Here is a 17,894-nt window from a genome sequence, read left to right on the forward strand (position 1 = left end):
ATCCAGCGCCGTGTGACAAACGACTGTTTTTCATTATTATTTGAGTATTAAATGAGGGAGGAAACAATATATGCGACCTGTTAACATAAGAGGGAACAAGATTATTTTCTTTATTTATTTGGGTGCGGCAATACAAAACTCTATTGATAATTGTGGAAATTATTTTTAAATATTGAGTTGAACAGTTTGGAGGGGGCTGATGTCAAGCGTAGCTGCCATCTGATTGGCGGATTGCTGTTTAGTCTTTTCGGTTTAGGAGGAAATCGCTCACTATTGGAGGAGATGGCGGCCGTTCCTCGCCTGTCATTGGCTGCTTCAACACAGGTCAATTTAAAACTTTACCAGAGTTGCGAGGAAACAAACGTTTTGTGGTAACGTGGTCGTTGATTGTAACTACTTTTGTAAGCAGTCAAGCAGCCGTGTGCATCGACCAGGAGATAATTTCCCGAACCAACAAACTGGATGGAATGTAGCTTTCTATTACGGTAGCGACTATAGTAACGGAAAATGTCTTCAAGTGGAGCGTTATCCTCCGCTCCACGGGGCTTTATGGAATTCAGTCCAACAAGGAATGGCGACACTGACAAGGAAAATGGTGTTGCAGTTTTGAGCCTGGTCTTGTTTTCGAAGGCTACTTTTGTATCCTTCGGGACAGTGAAGATAGGCACCTCCAAGTCGACCGTTCTGCGCATCGAAAATCCAACAGAGGATGCAGAGGCTGTGGTGACTGTTGAAAAGATCCCATCAAGCAAAGGCTTTTCTGTGGACAACAACACGTTCACAATTCGGGTAGGTGCTCTCAAATCTTTACAAAACGTTTCGCCGTGGTTCTTCAAATTTATGATAGCCGGACATTTCATCAGTTACACTTGCACAATCTAATCAGGTGGCCCAAATATTTCACAAAAACAATAACCCCCACTGTATGATTTTTTTTTTTTTTTTTTGGTAGTTTTTTTTTTACATGGATAAATCCCCTTGCCACACACATCAAGCACAATAATAATGGTAGAATTCTCTTTCTGGTGTTGTGAACTAAAAGCAACTTACTGCCAAACAATCACTCATGATGAAGCTGCCAATCTGAATTGTGTGTCCCATGGTTTTCAAGATGCCGGTGATTGATTAATTTCAAATTTTGTTTGCAGCCCCTGGGCGCATATACCCTGACTCTCACCTGGACACCAACAGAAGAGGGTGGAATCAGAGAGTTGATTATCTTCAATGCCAATGGCGTCGCCAAGCACCAGGCAGTTTTGCTGGGAAAAGCAGAAGCACCCCGAAAGAAAAAGGTAATTCAATCTGTTCAAATGAATGACACCCTTTGTATTCGTTCCAGATTATGATCTTTATTCTTGTGTTTTAGAGGCGTTTATGGGATATCATTAAAAACAAGAGGGGAGGTGAAAAAGGATCTCCCTACAGGGGAAAGTGGACAGCGCCACCTACAAAGATGGCTGCCAACAAAACAGTACGAAAGCAACAGTGTAAAGTCCGCAGTCCTCTTGCTTCTCTCAATGATGGACAAACAGGCAGACACCAGTCCAGTGGGGAGCACGGTCTACTTGATGAGCACTCTCTGAAATCAGAACAGCAGAAGGCTTTGAATCCCGTTCCAAAGCAGTGGTCTTTAGTGGGCCAGGAGAATGTGCTCCATGTTCAGAGGCACTCTTGTCTTGTGTTAGCCACAAACGAGGACGAGATGAAAGCTAGCTCAGGTTCTTTGGCCGGGAAGCTTGACAACAAAGAGCTCACCAAAATGCTTAATAAAACACTGTCACCTATTGGGACGCCGGAGAGGTTCAAAAAGCTCATGCCTCACATTCAGCCGGCGGCACCCACGGCTGCAGTGACCTTCGGGACTGTGTCCAGAGGCCCAGCGGTATCCTTGACTGATGCACTGGCGCTCATCAACTCCGATCTCGGTCTTGTCAACCGCAGTCCTAAAGACTCCAGTTCTAGTTGTGACTTTTCAGATTCCCTGGAGTTCAAAAGCCAGGATCCGGACTGTTTCAAAGCCCGTCCTGATAGTCCAGAACAGTCTGAGTCCACAGAGCCAAGACTTACATTCTTTGTCAGCAAAAAGGTTGCCGCGCCCACGTCTGAAAAGCCTGGTAGACCCAAAATCATTTCTTTTAACTGTGAGACGGTGATCAAAATGAAAGCACCAGTGACAAATGGTGAAAGTGGGCGAAAAATAAAGAAGTCGAGGCGTCGTCTGATGGAGAAAACACTTGAGTGGTCTGAAGGCAGCAGCCAGTGTGAATCTGGACCAGGGAGCCCCCACCTCCCTGTAATAGAACCACACACAAGGACCGAGGGAGCCTGGGGAGCTGGTTCGCTACGCGGCGACAGCCAAACAGTCCAAGAATTGAATGGCAGACCAACACCAACATTTGATGCTGCACAATTGCTCTTCAACTTACATGTGAGCTCTCCTCCACCTAGAGATGACTTGAGTGTCTCCTTCTCAGTCACTTCACCGCCCCACAGTATCCCTACCATGTCATTCGCAATCTCCTCCTTGTTACCCCTGAGTCAGTCTTCTCCACGTCACTCCAGCGACGCATCAAATCATCGTCTACCTGAACCATCCCAGGAAACGGATATCCTTCCCCAGCTGGTCTCCGCTCAGCCGTCCGCCCATGAGGACTTGTTTCCCGTTCACATCGTGGCTAAGAACAGAAAGAGGAAGAGCGAAGAGTATTTGAAAGGTGTGATGAATATCGATGATGGCGGAAAAACCCAGCTGGTTAAAAAGAGCAAAAGAGTGGCTTGGAAAAGTGAGCCCGTGAAACCAGCGCAGGAGAGGAGGACCTCGCAGAGGCAATCGGTCACTTCAAAAGGTAGCGTAGTTGGCAACATCACACACAAGGCTGTGACTGAATGTACTGAATGTAAAAGTCCAAGAAAGGCAAATACAAAATGACAGTGATGGCTTCACCGCTATTTTTTGATGTGCATAGAAGCTCGACTGTGTAAACATGCTTTGTTAGATAAGACACAGAATTAAAAAAAGAAAAAAATCCCCTATTAAAAAAAAAAATGCATTTCACTGGGTATCAATTTTACGCAGATTTTGTATTTTTTTTTTTCTATTCATGGGCCAGCCCGTTCCCTATCCCCGGTGAACAGCAGGTGTCCGCTGTAATATGTACAGTACTGAAAATGGATTGTTCATTTGTGATTCTTCTCAAATGTATAATTAAAATGGTATATATTCTCTACATAGGTTCTCTACATCCAATGAAAACATCTGTAAAGGCCACAAAGTCGTCTTTCTCGGCTCAGACAAAGCCAGCAAGCGCCAAACTCCCCCTACGAGGTATAACCTGTTCTATAGTGTGAATACTTGTTTGGCACGCTAATGATGAACCTAAAAGTCCTGGTATGGTTTTGTCCCAAGGCGCCGTCTCGCTGAGGTCATCCCGAGTAGAGTCTGTCAAGTGTGTGAAGATGGCTCCAGTAGCAAAGTCAAAGTTGATCTTTGTCAAACCGACTCAGACAGGTGTTTGGGTGTCTATTATTATTATTATTATTATTATTATTTCTTGCTTCACATGTTGACTTCATGATGTGATTTGGTTGCTAATTCAAAGTGCTCTTATGTTGTTTCCCCCAGCCATCCCCAGGCATCCACTTCCTTTTGCTGCCAAGAACATGTTTTATGACGAGCGATGGATTGAGAAGCAGGAGAGGGCTTTCACGTGGTGGCTCAACTACGTCCTGACCCCGGATGATTTTAAAGTCAACACAGAAATCAGCAAAGGTGGCACCCGTTTTTGCAAATATGAAAGCGTTCATTTCTACTAAGGCGCTTTGACATTTGTGACACGATTTTCATTGACATGACTTTTTTTTTTTTGTCTGTTTTGTTTTGCCTTTGTGCAGTGAGTGCTGCACCTCTGTCAATGTGCTGCAGTGACAAGTTCTGTGTTCCCAAAGCTCCCACCAAAGAAGAGATGTCTTTCAGCACATACACAGCCCGGAGAAAGTTAAACCGCCTGCGCCGGGCTGCCTGTCAGCTTTTCACCTCAGAGACGATGGCCAAGGCCATAAAGAGGTTGGAACTTGAAGTGGAGGCAAAGAGGCTGCTCATCCGCAAAGATCGCCATCTTTGGAAAGATCTAGGTACAATTCCTACCGTCGGGTTTAAAAAAAAAAAAAAAAAAATCTTGTATTTTGTTATTTTAAAAGAAATTCTCGTCATTTTTCAGGTGAACGTCAAAAAGTCCTCAACTGGCTTCTTTCCTACAATCCTCTGTGGCTAAGGATTGGGCTTGAGGTATGTCTTGTTTACTTCATTGTTTTGTAAGTAAATTGTTGTTGTGTCATTGACGCAAATGCTGAACCACATCTTTATGCTTAGACGATCTTTGGGGAGCTGATCTCGCTGGATAGCAACAGCGATGCAATGGGTTTGGCGATGTTCATCCTCCAGCGTCTTCTGTGGAATCCCGACATCGCCGCTGATTTCAGACATTCGAAAGTTCCTCATCTTTACAAAGACGGTAATACTTCAGTTGTCCGTGCGTTTCCTTATTTTATGTAGAAACGGTGTGCATTCGCATTTTATTGCAGCTGCTTGTTGTACATTGAGTAGCCAGATAAGAATACAGTATGATACAACGTTTTAGTTTTGCCAGTGCGCTGCACACACTTGCTGTCCTCTGTAGTGACACTGATGGTGAACTGTGCTGCGGTTTATCTCCTCCGTTCAGGCCATGAGGAGGCGCTGTCTCGCTTCACTCTAAAGAAGCTGCTCTTGCTGGTGTGTTTCTTGGACAAGGCCAAAGCGTCTCGCCTGATTGAGCATGACCCATGTCTGTTCTGTGTTGACGCAGAGTTCAAGGTAGACTAGGCACTCGTTGATATTAGTAAACATTGGTTACAACTGCAAATCTATTTTGAATCTACAGCCCTGTGCAATTATGGGAAAAGTTATTAGCTAGACAGATTATTTTTTTGTATTTATTTTGTTGTTCGTGGCAGCAGAGCTGCATCAATAATGTGAACCTAACTGCATCCACTCAGTTGGACAAGTAGTAATACATTGTGTTGGAGTGCAGAGGCAAACTTGGTTAAAATGTTTTATTGTCATGCTGAAAATACGTATGAACTTGAGAATGTCAATGTGGACACATGGGACCGCTTACTAGGATTTCCTTGCATTGTTTATGTTGTTTCCCTTGTAGAATATTGCTTCATAAAAGAGAATGATATTCCTTTTAATTTATGTCTAGATTTTAGTTTTGGATTTGATGTCCATGAACTGCTGTGAACGTGTTTTTTAAATATTTTTTTTAGACAAGTAAAGACTTGTTGCTGGCCTTCTCAAGAGACTTCTTAAGCGGGGAGGGGATTCTCCCTCGGCATCTTGGATTTCTTGGATTACCAGTCTCTCATGTTCAAACTCCCCTTGACGAATTCAACTATGCTGTGGTGAATTTGGCAGTTGACTTAAAATGTGGAATTCGACTAGTGTAAGTGACTGAATTTAAATGTCATACATAACCCAATTTTAGGGATCCTCATCGGCTTTTTCCCCCCCGTCATCTAGGAGAGTCATGGAGCTCCTCATAAAGCATTGGGGTTTGTCAGCAAAGCTGCGACTGCCAGCCATCAGCCGCCTGCAAAAAATCCACAACACGGAAATTGCCTTGCAAGTGCTCAAAACCAGAGGGGTCGACCTTAAGGATGAACACGGTAACTATGTTCTCTCGGATGAACACAAAGCTTGTAGTCAAGTCAAATTTATTTCTATAGCCCTTAATCACAAGAACAGCTCAAAGGGCTTCACTTGTATTAAGTGAAAAGCGAAAGGAATACATTTAGCTTCAAAATCCCCATACCAACAAGAGAAAAGATTTCTTTTTAAGATCAATAAAAACACACATGATCATCGAGTTGTGGCATCTTCCCTTTATTTTCAGGCTCCATCATAGATTCCCGAGACATCGTGGATGGACACAGAGAGAAGACGTTGAGCCTCCTTTGGAAAATTATTTTTTCATTTCAGGTGTGTTTGTGAGCCATGGTACAACACAAGTCAAACGATTTGTAATAATTTCAGCAATCTCCGTGGGTTAGGTGGAGGTTATTTTGAGCGAGGATCAGTTGAGGGAGGAGATTGCCTTCTTGAGGAGAACCCTGAGGTCAAAACAGAGGTTGGCCTCTGTGAGGGCTGGTCGGGGCCTTGAGCCCAGTGCGCTGAAGACCAAGGCGCCGTATGAGCACTCCAGCACTAAAATTGTTCTGCTGATGGAGTGGGCCCGTGCCGTGTGTGACTTCTACAATCTGTCGGTGAGTTGGCGAGATCTTGTGTTCAGGTGGCAGACGGCATGCTCACATGTTGAGGCTTTGCTTTGTCTTTAGCTGTCGCAACGTGTCAGTGCGTCCTTTTGCATGGGATTTTGTAAAAAATTGGAATCCTACATCATGAAAAAAAAATCAAATGGGCTGCACTAGCATTATCATCCCGCTTTAACCAACCCGCTAACCTTGAAAATACACGTTGACACGCGTATTTTATGCTGCAGTGCTTTTTTTGAATAAATGTAGGCCATTCTTGACAGTTATTATGAACAAAGTTCTAAACAATCACTTATACTTTCTCTTAAAGGTACTTCATTTAACACTTGTACAGTAAAAATCTTGCGGGCAATAATCAGTGTTTGTCCAGGAGCCAAATCCAGAACTTCTGATGACTTGCGTCTTTTGTCTGTTGTTTAGCTGGAGAACTTCACAGTGACATTCTCCGATGGCCGTGTCCTCTGCTACTTAATCCACCACTACCATCCCAGTCTCATCTCAGAGAAGTCTGTCCATCACAGCACCACCCAAACTGTAGATTTCTCGTCAAGGGGTCGTCTGGAGCTCAACTGCTCAGCCGTCGACTCTGACAGCTCTTTTGAAGAAGCTCCTAAAAGCCCAAATGGTGTGTGTCACTCAAGACATTAAGGAAATGTTGCATGTATAAGTTCAATACGCTGGAGTCGGAGATCGGTTTTCGGTTTAGAGTTTTTGATTGTTCTTTTCCGGAACAGGCCCTGAGTCTCTCTCTGCGGAGTTTAAAGAGCTACTGGAAAATGAGAAAAGCAACTTCAGGCTGGTTAATACTGCAGTGGCTTTCCTGGGTGGAGTGCCTGCCATGATCAATCCAGCCGACATGTCCAACACCATCCCCAGTGAGAAGGTGTGACTAAACCAGATTTATAAAAAAAAATTTATTCAAACTAGCAGCTAACCATATGTCTCGATTGGGATAGTAACACCTGGGTGAAGATGTATTTGTGAATTTATTGGCACCACAAATGTAATAGTAAAGATCCACAGTGTGAGAGTCAGTGGAACTCGAGCAAGTGGAAAGTAAACTTGAACAATGTCTGAACGTGGAAGAAAAGTTGACCTTTTATCTTTTAATCTCTATTTCTTCGACAGGTTGTAATGTCTTACCTGTCTTTCCTGTGCGCTCGTCTCTTGGACCTGCGTAATGAAACCAGAGCAGCTCGGACCATACAAGGTGCCTGGAGGAATTACAGAATAAAGAAAGACTTGCAACTCTACAAGGTTGGTCACATGTGGGAGGTACATGGGTATTGCAAGTTTGATATCTGTCTCTCTGTGTAGCTACTTGAAATGTAAAATGTCTTGCATGAAAGTAAATAGTGGCAACCGTTGCCTTTTGTTGGGACAGGAGAGAAACATGGCCGCTGTGAAAATTCAGCGGGTTGTGAAGCATTTTCTCCAGCGATGCCGGGCCAGGAAGCAATATGCAGCGTCCGTTATCATACAGTCGGTCTGGAGAGGCTTTGTTACTCGCAAAAGACTGCGGATGAAAAAAGAGGCGGAGCTCCAGATCCTTCAGAATCAAGCGGCGACACTCATACAGGTAGCTTGACTGTTTTATACAACTGTATTTCTGGCACTCCCGTGATTCTGATCTTACAGTAACAAAGAGGTAATCAGCCTCATTGAGTCAATCCACAGCATTGCGTAACTCCGGAATACTGGCTCTGAGTCATAAACACCTTTTCGTCTTAGCATCCATTTTGTCAGTTTACATCACAAATATAAGTACTGCAAGTGCTTGTGGAATTGGTCTTAACATACTTTTGTTGTTTACGCAGGCACAGTGGAGAATGTTTTCAGCTATGAGATATTACCAACAACTCCGATACAACACCATCGTTGTCCAAGCACAGTGGCGAATGAAGAGGGATGCATCAGCCTTTGTAAAAATCTGCTGGGCGGCATCTGTCTTGCAGAGACATTTAAGATCTTGGATTGATGGGAGAAAAGTACGCAAGCATTATCTTTCCCTCAAAGCTGCAGCGGTGAAAATGCAGAGAGCGTACAGACTGCGGAAACTCCAGAAAACTCAACGGGAAAACCATGCTGCCAGAGTAATACAAACCACATATAGGAAATGGTACATGGAGAAAATGGCCAAAAGAACAGCTGCCGCTGTTAAGATTCAGTCTTACTATAGAATGCAAAGGGGCTTACGTCAGTACAGAAGGATCCAAAGAAGCGTTTTGCTCATTCAAGCCCAGTACAGAGGTCATGTTCAAAGGTGCCACTTTCAGAGGCACAAGAAACAACACAACTCGGCCATTGTCATCCAGAGTGCCTTCCGGGGGCACTGGGTAAGGAAGCAGGCCATGAAAATCAAGTGCGCCGCTGTCCTAATCCAGCGGTGGTACAGGGCCTCTGCAAGAAGAGCTGTGGAAAGGCAACGTTTTGTCAAGATGCGCTGTGCCGCCAGAACCATTCAGCTGGCTTACCGCAAGAAGCGGAATTGCGACTTGCTGAAGAAACGCCACACTGCAGCAATTGTGATCCAGGCTGCGTTCAGGAAATTTGCAACCCAAAGGCGCTACCTTGCCCTAAGAAAAGCAACAGTTGCGATTCAACGAAAGCATCGAGCCACAATCTTGGCTCGCAACACAAAGGGGGAATATGACACCCTAAGAAAGGCTGTACTCCATATACAAGCCTGCTGGAGAGGCACAGCTGACAGGATGATGATTAGAAAATACCACCACTGTGCAACACTTATCCGGGCCCACTACTGCCGATATAAGGCTCAAGCGGAGTTTAGGTCAAAAAAGGCAGCAGCTGTTGTCATTCAGCATCACTATAGGGCTTATGTGGTCGGAAAGAAAACAAGAAAAGCATTCCTCCGGAAGAAGGCAGCCTGTGTTGCGATAGAGGCCGGATTCAGAGGCATGAAAGTTAGAACGGACCTGAAGAAAAAGCACGGAGCTGCAACCGTCATTCAGTCTGCATTTAGGATGTATTTGAGTCGAAAACAATACGTTCTCCTTCAAAGTGCAGTCATTATTGTCCAGTGCCGTTATAGAGCTCTACTCCACTGCAGAGCACAGCAGCACAAGTACAAAGAGCAAAAGAAAGCCGCCTTGAAAATCCAAGCCTTTTATAGAGGCTGGAGAGCACGAGAAGAATTTAAGAAGAGGAACAACGCCGTCAGAGTAATTCAGGCTGTGTTCAGAATGCACAGAGTTCGTAGGGCTTATCTTGCCACTAAGCGTGCTGCAATCATTATTCAAGAGCGATACAGGGCCAAAATCCTCATGGATCAACAGCTGAAGATGTACAGAACCATGAAATCTGCTGCTGTCATCATCCAGGCCGCGTATCGGGGTTACTGCGCCCGGGTGAAGATTGCGCAGATGCACTGTGCGGCCGGTGTCATTCAGAGAAGGTTTCGCATGATCCAGGAGAGGAATCAATTCCTGGCTATGAAGACGGCCACTTTGGTTTTCCAGCAGCGGTACAGAGCTGTGATCATGATGAGAGACGTACGGGCGCAATATTTGTCAAAGCGCAGGGCTGCCGTTTGCCTGCAAGCGGCCTTCAGAGGGTACAAGATCCGAAAGCAGTTGATCATCAAGCATAATGCGGCCATTAAGATTCAGTCCAATTTGCGGAGGTATCGACAGAGAATTCACTACAAGAGGCTTCGATGGGCGTGCAGTGTTGTGCAAGCGCGTTACAAAGCCAACAAAGAAATGAGACGGGAGAGGCTGGCTCTGAGTGCCACGAAAAATGCTACCATTGTCTTACAAGCCGCTTTCCGGGGCATGATAACCAGGCGACTTGTCAAACAAAAGAATCAGGCTGCCGCTACAATTCAAAGAGCTTTTAGAGCCCACTCTGAGCACAAGAAGTACATTGCCTTGAAGTCTTCAGTGCTTGCCATGCAAAGTAGATACCGCGCCACTGTAGTAGCCAAAGCTCAAAGGCGACGTTACCAAAACGTGCACAAGTCTTCAGTCATCATTCAGGCAGCGTACAGAGGACTGCGGGTCAGGAAGGATGTTACTCGTTGGCATCGGGCTGCCACATTGATACAGTCTACGTTCAGAAAGCACAGAGAAGAAGTCAAATTCCAGACCATGCGTCTGTCGGCGATCATCGTTCAGAGATATTACCGGGCCTACGTCCTTCAGAAACATGATAGGAGATATTACCTGAAAGTCCGATCCTCCGCCACCGTCCTTCAGGCAGCTTTCAGAGGTCGTTCTGTGAGAGCAAAGATTGCCAAGATGCACAAAGCAGCAACTGTCATTCAAGCAAATTTCAAGAGGCATAAGCAGGAATTGCTCTTCAGGAAACAACACTGGGCTGTCTTGGTTTTACAAAAAAGGTTTAGAGCTCTAAGAGAGAGAAACTTTGAGGTAAAACGTTATCAAGAAGTCAGGAACTCTGTGATTTGTCTGCAGGCAGTTTACCGGGGTTGTTTGGAGAGAAGGAGAATTACCAAGATGCACAAAGCAGCAACTGTCATTCAAGCAAATTTCAAGAGGCATAAGCAGGAATTGCTCTTCAGGAAACAGCGCTGGGCTGTCTTGGTTTTACAGCAAAGGTTTAGAGCTCTAAAAGAGAGAAACTTCGAGGTAAAACGTTATCAAGAAGTCAGGAACTCTGTGATTTGTCTGCAAGCTGCTTTTCGGGGAATGAAATCGAGACAATCATTCAAGCAAATGCATGCGGCTGCAACTGTAATCCAGTCTGCTGTCAGATGCCACCGTGAGAAAGTCCGATTCCAGGCCATGCGTCTGTCGGCCATCGTCATCCAGAGACGCTACAGAGCACATGTTCTACAGAAAGAAGACAGGGAGTGCTACCTGAAAGTCAGATCCTCTGCAATTTGTCTTCAGGCAGTTTACCGGGGTTGTTTTGAGAGAAGAAGAATTGCCAAGATGCACAAAGCAGCAACCGTCATTCAAGCAAATTTCAAGAGACATAAGCAGGAATTGCTCTTCAGGAAACAGCGCTGGGCTCTCTTGGTTTTACAGCAAAGGTTTAGAGCTCTAAGAGAGAGAAACTTTGAGGTAAAACGTTATCAAGAAGTCAGGAACTCTGTGATTTGTCTCCAAGCTGCCTTTCGGGGAATGAAATCGAGACAATCATTCAAGCAAATGCATGCGGCTGCAACTGTAATCCAGTCTGCTGTCAGATGCCACCGTGAGAAAGTCCGATTCCAGGCCATGCGTCTGTCGGCCATCGTCATCCAGAGACGCTACAGAGCACATGTTCTACAGAAAGAAGACAGGGAGTGCTACCTGAAAGTCAGATCCTCTGCAATTTGTCTTCAGGCAGTTTACCGGGGTTGTTTTGAGAGAAGAAGAATTGCCAAGATGCACAAAGCAGCAACCGTCATTCAAGCAAATTTCAAGAGACATAAGCAGGAATTGCTCTTCAGGAAACAGCGCTGGGCTCTCTTGGTTTTACAGCAAAGGTTTAGAGCTCTAAGAGAGAGAAACTTTGAGGTAAAACGTTATCAAGAAGTCAGGAACTCTGTGATTTGTCTCCAAGCTGCCTTTCGGGGAATGAAATCGAGACAATCATTCAAGCAAATGCATGCGGCTGCAACTGTAATCCAGTCTGCTGTCAGATGCCACCGTGAGAAAGTCCGATTCCAGGCCATGCGTCTGTCAGCCATCGTCATCCAGAGACGCTACAGAGCACATGTTCTTCAGAAAGAAAACAGGGAGTGCTACCTGAAAGTCAGATCCTCCGTAATTTGTCTTCAGGCAGTTTACCGGGGTTGTTTGGAGAGAAGAAGAATTGCCAAGATGCACAGAGCAGCGACCATCATTCAAGCAAACTTCAAGAGACATAATCAGCAGTTGACTTTCAAGAAACAACTCTGGGCTGTTTGTGTCTTCCAGCAGAGATTTAGAGCCCTGCAACAGAGAAACCTTGAGGTCAAACATTATGAAGGAGTCAGGAACGCTGTGATTTGTCTACAAGCTGCCTTCCGGGGAATGCAATCAAGGAAATCCATCAGGCAAATGTATCGGGCTGCCACTACTATTCAAACAGCTTTCAGAGCCTATTGTCAGTTGAAGCGTTATATGAAAATTAAATCATCTGCACGAACCATTCAGCAAAGGTTTCGGGCTACTGCTGCTGCCAAATCTCAGAGGAAACGGTATTTGGAAGTGCGCAGGGCAGCCATCATCGTTCAGACAACATATCGAGGCCAGCAAAGCCGGAAGCACGTTGCCCGTTTACACCAGGCTGCAACTGTGATCCAGTCGGCGTACAGGAGGCATATTGAGGTCGTCAAATTTGAGGCCATGCGCGCGTCTGCGGTGGTCATTCAGAAGTACTACCGAGCCTTTATTTGCCAAAGGCAGGAAAGACACAAGTTACTGCAAATCAAACGGTCCACTGTGGTTCTTCAGGCTGCATATCGAGGTCACTGTGTCAGGAGGGTCAGAAGGCAGCAAAGTCGAGCTGCCACTTTGATCCAGTCGTACTGGAGATGCTCAGTCCAGAGGCGCATCTTCCAGAAGAGGAAAGAGGCAGCTATGAAGTTGCAACAGAGGGTCCGAGCAATGCGCCTTGGCCAAGTAGAAAGGAAGAACTATGTGCGAATAAGGCAGGCTGCAATTATACTTCAGACCTACGTCAGAGCCTGGATTCTAGGAAAGCGGGTATGGTTAAAATTCTTGTTCGCCCAAGCATGCGCTGCTCACAGTAAAACATTTGAAAAGTGTTGAAAGATCCAGGTCATACAAAGATTGTTTGTGTAATCAAGGAACTTGAGGCTGCCGGTGCACAGAGGAGACTTCGTTTTGTTGCCGCAGTCTACCACCATCTCAGTGCTATGAAGATCCAAAGAGCTTTGCGAGCACACTGGGCCTTGGAGTCGGCTAAGAGACAGATGCATTCTGTCATCATGATACAAGTACGGTACTAGCAACTGTTGAATACTTTGAGACGCTCAAGTCTGAAGAAGTCAATGTCATCCTTTTGCCGTTTCTGCTTAATAGAATCTGGTGCGAGCGAGGCTACAAAGGAGACGCTATCTGGAGGAACGAAGGAAGGTGATCACAGCCCAGCGATCAGTCAGGCGCTGGTTAGCTCGTCGCCACAATTCTGCATCGGTCATCCAAAGTGCCGCTCGGAGGTTCCTCCTCCTCCGGCGCCAGAAGAGAGTTGAACAGGGCATTGTCAAAATTCAGGTATCATTCATTGTTCGAAGTTTTCCGTGGCTTCATGTCAAAGTAACGTACCAAGTAGGCATCAGAAATGGCTCACATAAAAGCGCTTAGCGCGCGTTTCATTGTGTCGTACATGCTTCGCTCGGTTTATGTTAAGTCTCTTAATATTTCATTTGCGTTATACATCTCATGAAGACAATGATGTATCGCTGCATTCTCTGGAGTGTTTTTTTTTTTTCTCTTTTCTCCCCGATCCAAGGCTCTATGGAGAGGACACGTCTCCCGCCGACTGAATGACAATGCCAAAGTGATCAAGTTGAGACACCGCCTGCGTAAAGTCTCTGCTGGCGCCCGAGAGGAGGACAAATTGCGCAACAAAACCTCATCTGCCCTGGACTGTATCCTTCGATACAGGCACTTCTCCTCCCTCCTCGAAGCTCTGAAAAACCTAGGTGAGGTCGTAGCAAATCACTGAAGTAGTTTAAACTGACTGAAAAAAGTTTCTCGAGAGGGTCTTTATTTACTTCATAAATTGAAATTGTGGCTCTCTGTTTTAATTACATTTGGAAGACTCCATTCATTGATTGGTTTTTGCTCCATTCCTGTGTCACATCAAAGTTCATTTGATTATACAGTATATTATTATAATACATTTTTATCTATAGGGAAATGATTCCCATTTTTAGAACTACAAGGGCCGATAGTTTGTTGTAGACAATACGTTGGTTTATTCCGGACAGGATGTACTGTATTGGAATTTATACTGGTGACTTCACCATCACAAATTCACTTCCGTCCAAGTAAGTCTCTGAAGCTCCAAATCTGTCACTGAAACTGGACATTGTGCTGTGGCCTGTCTGTGTTTCCAGAAGCCGCCACCAGGTTGTCGCCTGTGTGCTGCGAGCACCTGGTGGAGAGCGGCGCCACCAGCGTCATATTCACCCTCATCCGCTCCTGCAACAGGAGTGTGCCCTGCATGGATGTCATCACCTACTCCATCCAGATCCTCCTCAACCTATCCAAGGTGCAGCATCTACATCACAGCGGTGGCCAAACCGTTTTCATTCAAAAATCAGTCGTTACACACAGTTGAGCCCCGTGCGTCAGGCATTATAGACGGAAAGAGTTCAAACACGCGATGCGGAGTGGTTCATAACATCGGGATTTAATGGGAGGGAAGCACCGTGTTGATGGCCAAAAACTAAATTGAAAAAGAAATTGCAGAAAACATGGCAGCTGCAATTCTTAGTGGGTTGAAACAAAAACGAATCTGTGTGGAATACTTTGACTCTTGGACGTGCAAGATAGTCAGCATTGAAAAATATGCCATCTGATGTCCAATCCGAGGCTAATGCTCCACATCTGAGAACTGCTGTCAGGTGCTGCAAGGAAAACCCAAATGTCTTATCTCCTTCTACCATGCGTTCTGTTCTGTTTTCAACAGTACCACAAAACCACCGAGGCCGTGTATTTGGTGGAAAACTCGGTGGAGACGTTGGTCGACCTGATCCAGAGATACCGAGAGAAAGCGGGAGACAAAGTAGCAGACAAAGGTGGCAGCATCTTCACCAAAGCGTGCTTTCTACTGGTCCTGCTCCTGCAAGACACATGCCACGCTGAGGTCCGCTCCACTAAATACAAATAAATTGCTGTTACAAAGTGTGAAGATGCGTACAAGCCTTAGCTTTTCTTTTCCAGGAGGTGAGGAATTGCCCTAAGGTCTTGGATAGGGTAACAAGTATTTACCGCCTCACCGTTCGCAAATACAAGATGGATGCAGAACGAAATGTGACCAAACAGAAGATCAATGGAAGCTTCTACGTGCCGGCAACACCACGTAAATCCCAACCTGCGCCAAGGTAATTATTTGCCAGGATGAATGGCTCAACATCCAATTTGTATTTGCAAGGGCTCACTGACAAATTGCTCTTGCGTTTTGCTAGGTTTGCACCAGACTGGGTTCTCAGAAAAGACAAGCTTCAAAATATCGTGGATCCGCTCAAGGCCATTCAGATGTTGGCCAACTCTCTCTCTATTGTCATGTAGATATATTTGAATATTTGGCTGTCGCAATTAACATTTTTTTTTTTTTTTAATGTCTGTGCTTTAGAAAGTGTTTTATGTACAGTAAACCTGCTTTTATAAATACATGTATTTGGCCACATTAAATGCATTGCTGTTGTTTCCTTTATTTGTTTTATGTTTACCTGGTTATCCTTGCTAATATAAAAGAAAAACAAAAAAAAACAACATACCACCGAAGGAGGCTCTGAGGACGACCCAGGACTCGCTGGAGGGATCGTCTCCCGACCGGACGAATTGTCCGGAGAGAGGGATGTCTGGGAGAAGCTTGAAGAAGCAAAATCTTAACAGTATTTTATTGTGCTGAAAATTTTGTTTTTTTTCCTCAATTGAAAATGTCATCAATTATCAACAACAGACGGAAAGCATTTATTAATTTGGTAAATATGCAGTCGTTGATGTGAAGGCGCTTTTGACGGTTCTGCCCATTGAGCACTTGAAAGCTTCACAGGCAAGTGGGCATGAGAAGCACTCCATCGTTACACCTCTGACGCATTCCTATTGCGCTGCTCTGTCTTGTCGCCGTGACACACCGGAACTGGATAGTTTCATTGTGGGGAACATACATCTTGTTGTTTCTGTATCTGAGAGTGATGTTGTGCTTGCTCATAGCCTCTGTTGTCACAGTGCATGCTTCTGCAACAAATAACAGGCTGTTTTCATTAACTGCGGTGGCTGGCAAGTGCCAAACAAGATTACAATCGGTAAAGTACGATACCACAGTAAATACAGCACTCTTTGAAATGTACAATGGTTGGAAGCACTGGCAGAGCTAGTTTTTGTTTTGTGGACCCCCTGACGTGTCCTTGGCCCCCCCCAAGGATGAAAGTCTAGCTCCGCCACTGGTTAGAAATAGTCAAATATGACCTATTAGTACTTACTGAGGCATCTGATCTCTCCAGTCCATTCACCATCGATGCAGGTCTTGTAGGGCCCCCCTTCCATAATGTGGGGCATCTGGCAAACGTACTCCACTCTTTCATGATTCCTATATTGCACTAGAAGTTCATCCTTGATCGCTCCAGCCACCAGGGGGGGTGGCGGTTGACAGTGGCGGGGGGCTAAAGAGGCAAGTGCAATTTGTGGTTACAAGGCTTCCTTGTTTTACAACAGAGCACGGCTATAATAATAATAATATTTTTTTATCATAGTTGTTTTTTTGGTTTTTGAATTTTGTTCTTTAAATTTTGTTAGTTTTCTGAGCGGGTCAGTTTGTTTTTTTAAAATTAGTTTTAGTGTTTTTAAAAATATTTTCTTTTGGATTCTTTTTTTATAAATTTGATGTGTTTCTTGTGTGCAGTCTTGGGAAAAAAACCCCTCAATATTGTGTAATAAAAAGTCAAAAATATTAAGAAAAAACATTTTTAAAACAAGGCGGTGGTCGACTGGTTAGCACGTCCGCCTCACAGTTCAGAGGTCGTGGGTTCGATCCCGGCTCCGGCCTCCCTGTGTGGCGTTTGCATGTTCTCCCCGTGCCTGCGTGGGTTTTCTCCGGCTACTCCGGTTTCCTCCCACAGTCCAAAAACATGCATGGTAAGTTGATTGGACTGTCTAAATTGCCCCTAGGTGTGATTGTGAGTGCGGATGTTTGTCTTTGTGTGCCCTGCGATTGGCTGGCAACCAATTCAGGGTGTCCCCCGCCTACTGCCCGAAGACAGCTGGGATAGGCTCCAGCACGCCCCGCGACCCTTGCGAGGATAAGCGGTATGGATAATGGATGGATGGATGGATTTTTAAAACAACCATCCACAAATCAAATACAGGTATTGTATAAGTAAGTACAGTGTATAATGCTGCTTCTGAAGTTTGCATGATGCAGCACAACTTGTCAAATCTTGAATATGGCTGGAATGGTGCAGCTTTCCCATCAGTTGTTTGCCAAGTTGCATATGTGGAGTATTCAACACGTCTTCTTTTATGCCTTGAGTGAGGACGACTGGGACTCATACAGTACATTATATAAACAAAGAAGTTGGAAATGGAAACACACAACTAATTTACCTTTTTGAGATGAAGAATCTTCCACACTCGCCCACAGCAGGAGAAACAGAAGCATTAACATATTCGACCCTTTACTTTTCTGCATTTGACCCCCTGAGTTTTTCTGAGGACATTTTATACAAGCATGTTACAACACACTGTAAATAAAGGGAAAGGTATGTAAATAACACAAAGGGACACACATTTCCTGACCGTCAATATCAATAACATGACTCACAATCCTTACGAATTATTTGGAAATCAAACCTTTTGTTATGCTGACTTTTGTAGCACGTTTTTGTTTACTTTTATCTGGAAATGTTACTATAAATTTGACTCTTTTTGTTGCAA

The 17,894-nt window shown here is 44.8% G+C and overlaps 1 protein-coding gene and 1 long non-coding RNA gene across 2 annotated transcripts; one reads left to right on the forward strand and one right to left on the reverse strand.

Moving 5' to 3' along the window:
* Positions 1–294: 294 nt before the first annotated feature.
* Positions 295–15,654, forward strand: aspm (assembly factor for spindle microtubules). Its single transcript, XM_086046201.1, has 26 exons — positions 295–789; positions 1,149–1,292; positions 1,367–2,846; positions 3,233–3,325; positions 3,407–3,508; positions 3,623–3,769; positions 3,892–4,131; positions 4,218–4,285; positions 4,370–4,511; positions 4,722–4,852; positions 5,308–5,483; positions 5,561–5,706; positions 5,934–6,019; positions 6,091–6,303; positions 6,733–6,937; positions 7,047–7,195; positions 7,441–7,569; positions 7,697–7,891; positions 8,130–12,971; positions 13,076–13,225; positions 13,311–13,502; positions 13,741–13,933; positions 14,351–14,505; positions 14,926–15,102; positions 15,180–15,340; positions 15,425–15,654. The coding sequence occupies exons 1-26, from the start codon at positions 508–510 to the stop codon at positions 15,525–15,527; spliced, it is 10,101 nt and encodes a 3,366-aa protein (XP_085902327.1). The 5' UTR covers positions 295–507; the 3' UTR covers positions 15,528–15,654.
* LOC147139209 (uncharacterized) lies at positions 5,903–16,009 on the reverse strand. Its single transcript, XR_015088850.1, has 2 exons — positions 7,456–16,009; positions 5,903–6,922 (listed from the first exon to the last, which is right to left on the reverse strand). It is a non-coding gene; the product is annotated as an uncharacterized LOC147139209 (long non-coding RNA).
* Positions 16,010–17,894: the final 1,885 nt, after the last annotated feature.

This window comes from Filicampus tigris, chromosome 12 (assembly GCF_054856515.1).
Source record: "Filicampus tigris isolate MCC_2025a chromosome 12, RoL_Ftig_1.0, whole genome shotgun sequence".
Taxonomy (NCBI): domain Eukaryota; kingdom Metazoa; phylum Chordata; class Actinopteri; order Syngnathiformes; family Syngnathidae; genus Filicampus; species Filicampus tigris.

Bases quoted from the DNA above. Each gene is read 5' to 3' on its own strand.
- aspm (XM_086046201.1), top strand. From the start codon at position 508: ATGTCTTCAAGTGGAGCGTTATCCTCCGCTCCACGGGGCTTTATGGAA. The intron at 3,770-3,891 runs GTGGCACCCGTT...GCCTTTGTGCAG, and splicing joins CAACACAGAAATCAGCAAAG to TGAGTGCTGCACCTCTGTCA. The intron at 13,226-13,310 runs GTACGGTACTAG...TCTGCTTAATAG, and splicing joins ATTCTGTCATCATGATACAA to AATCTGGTGCGAGCGAGGCT.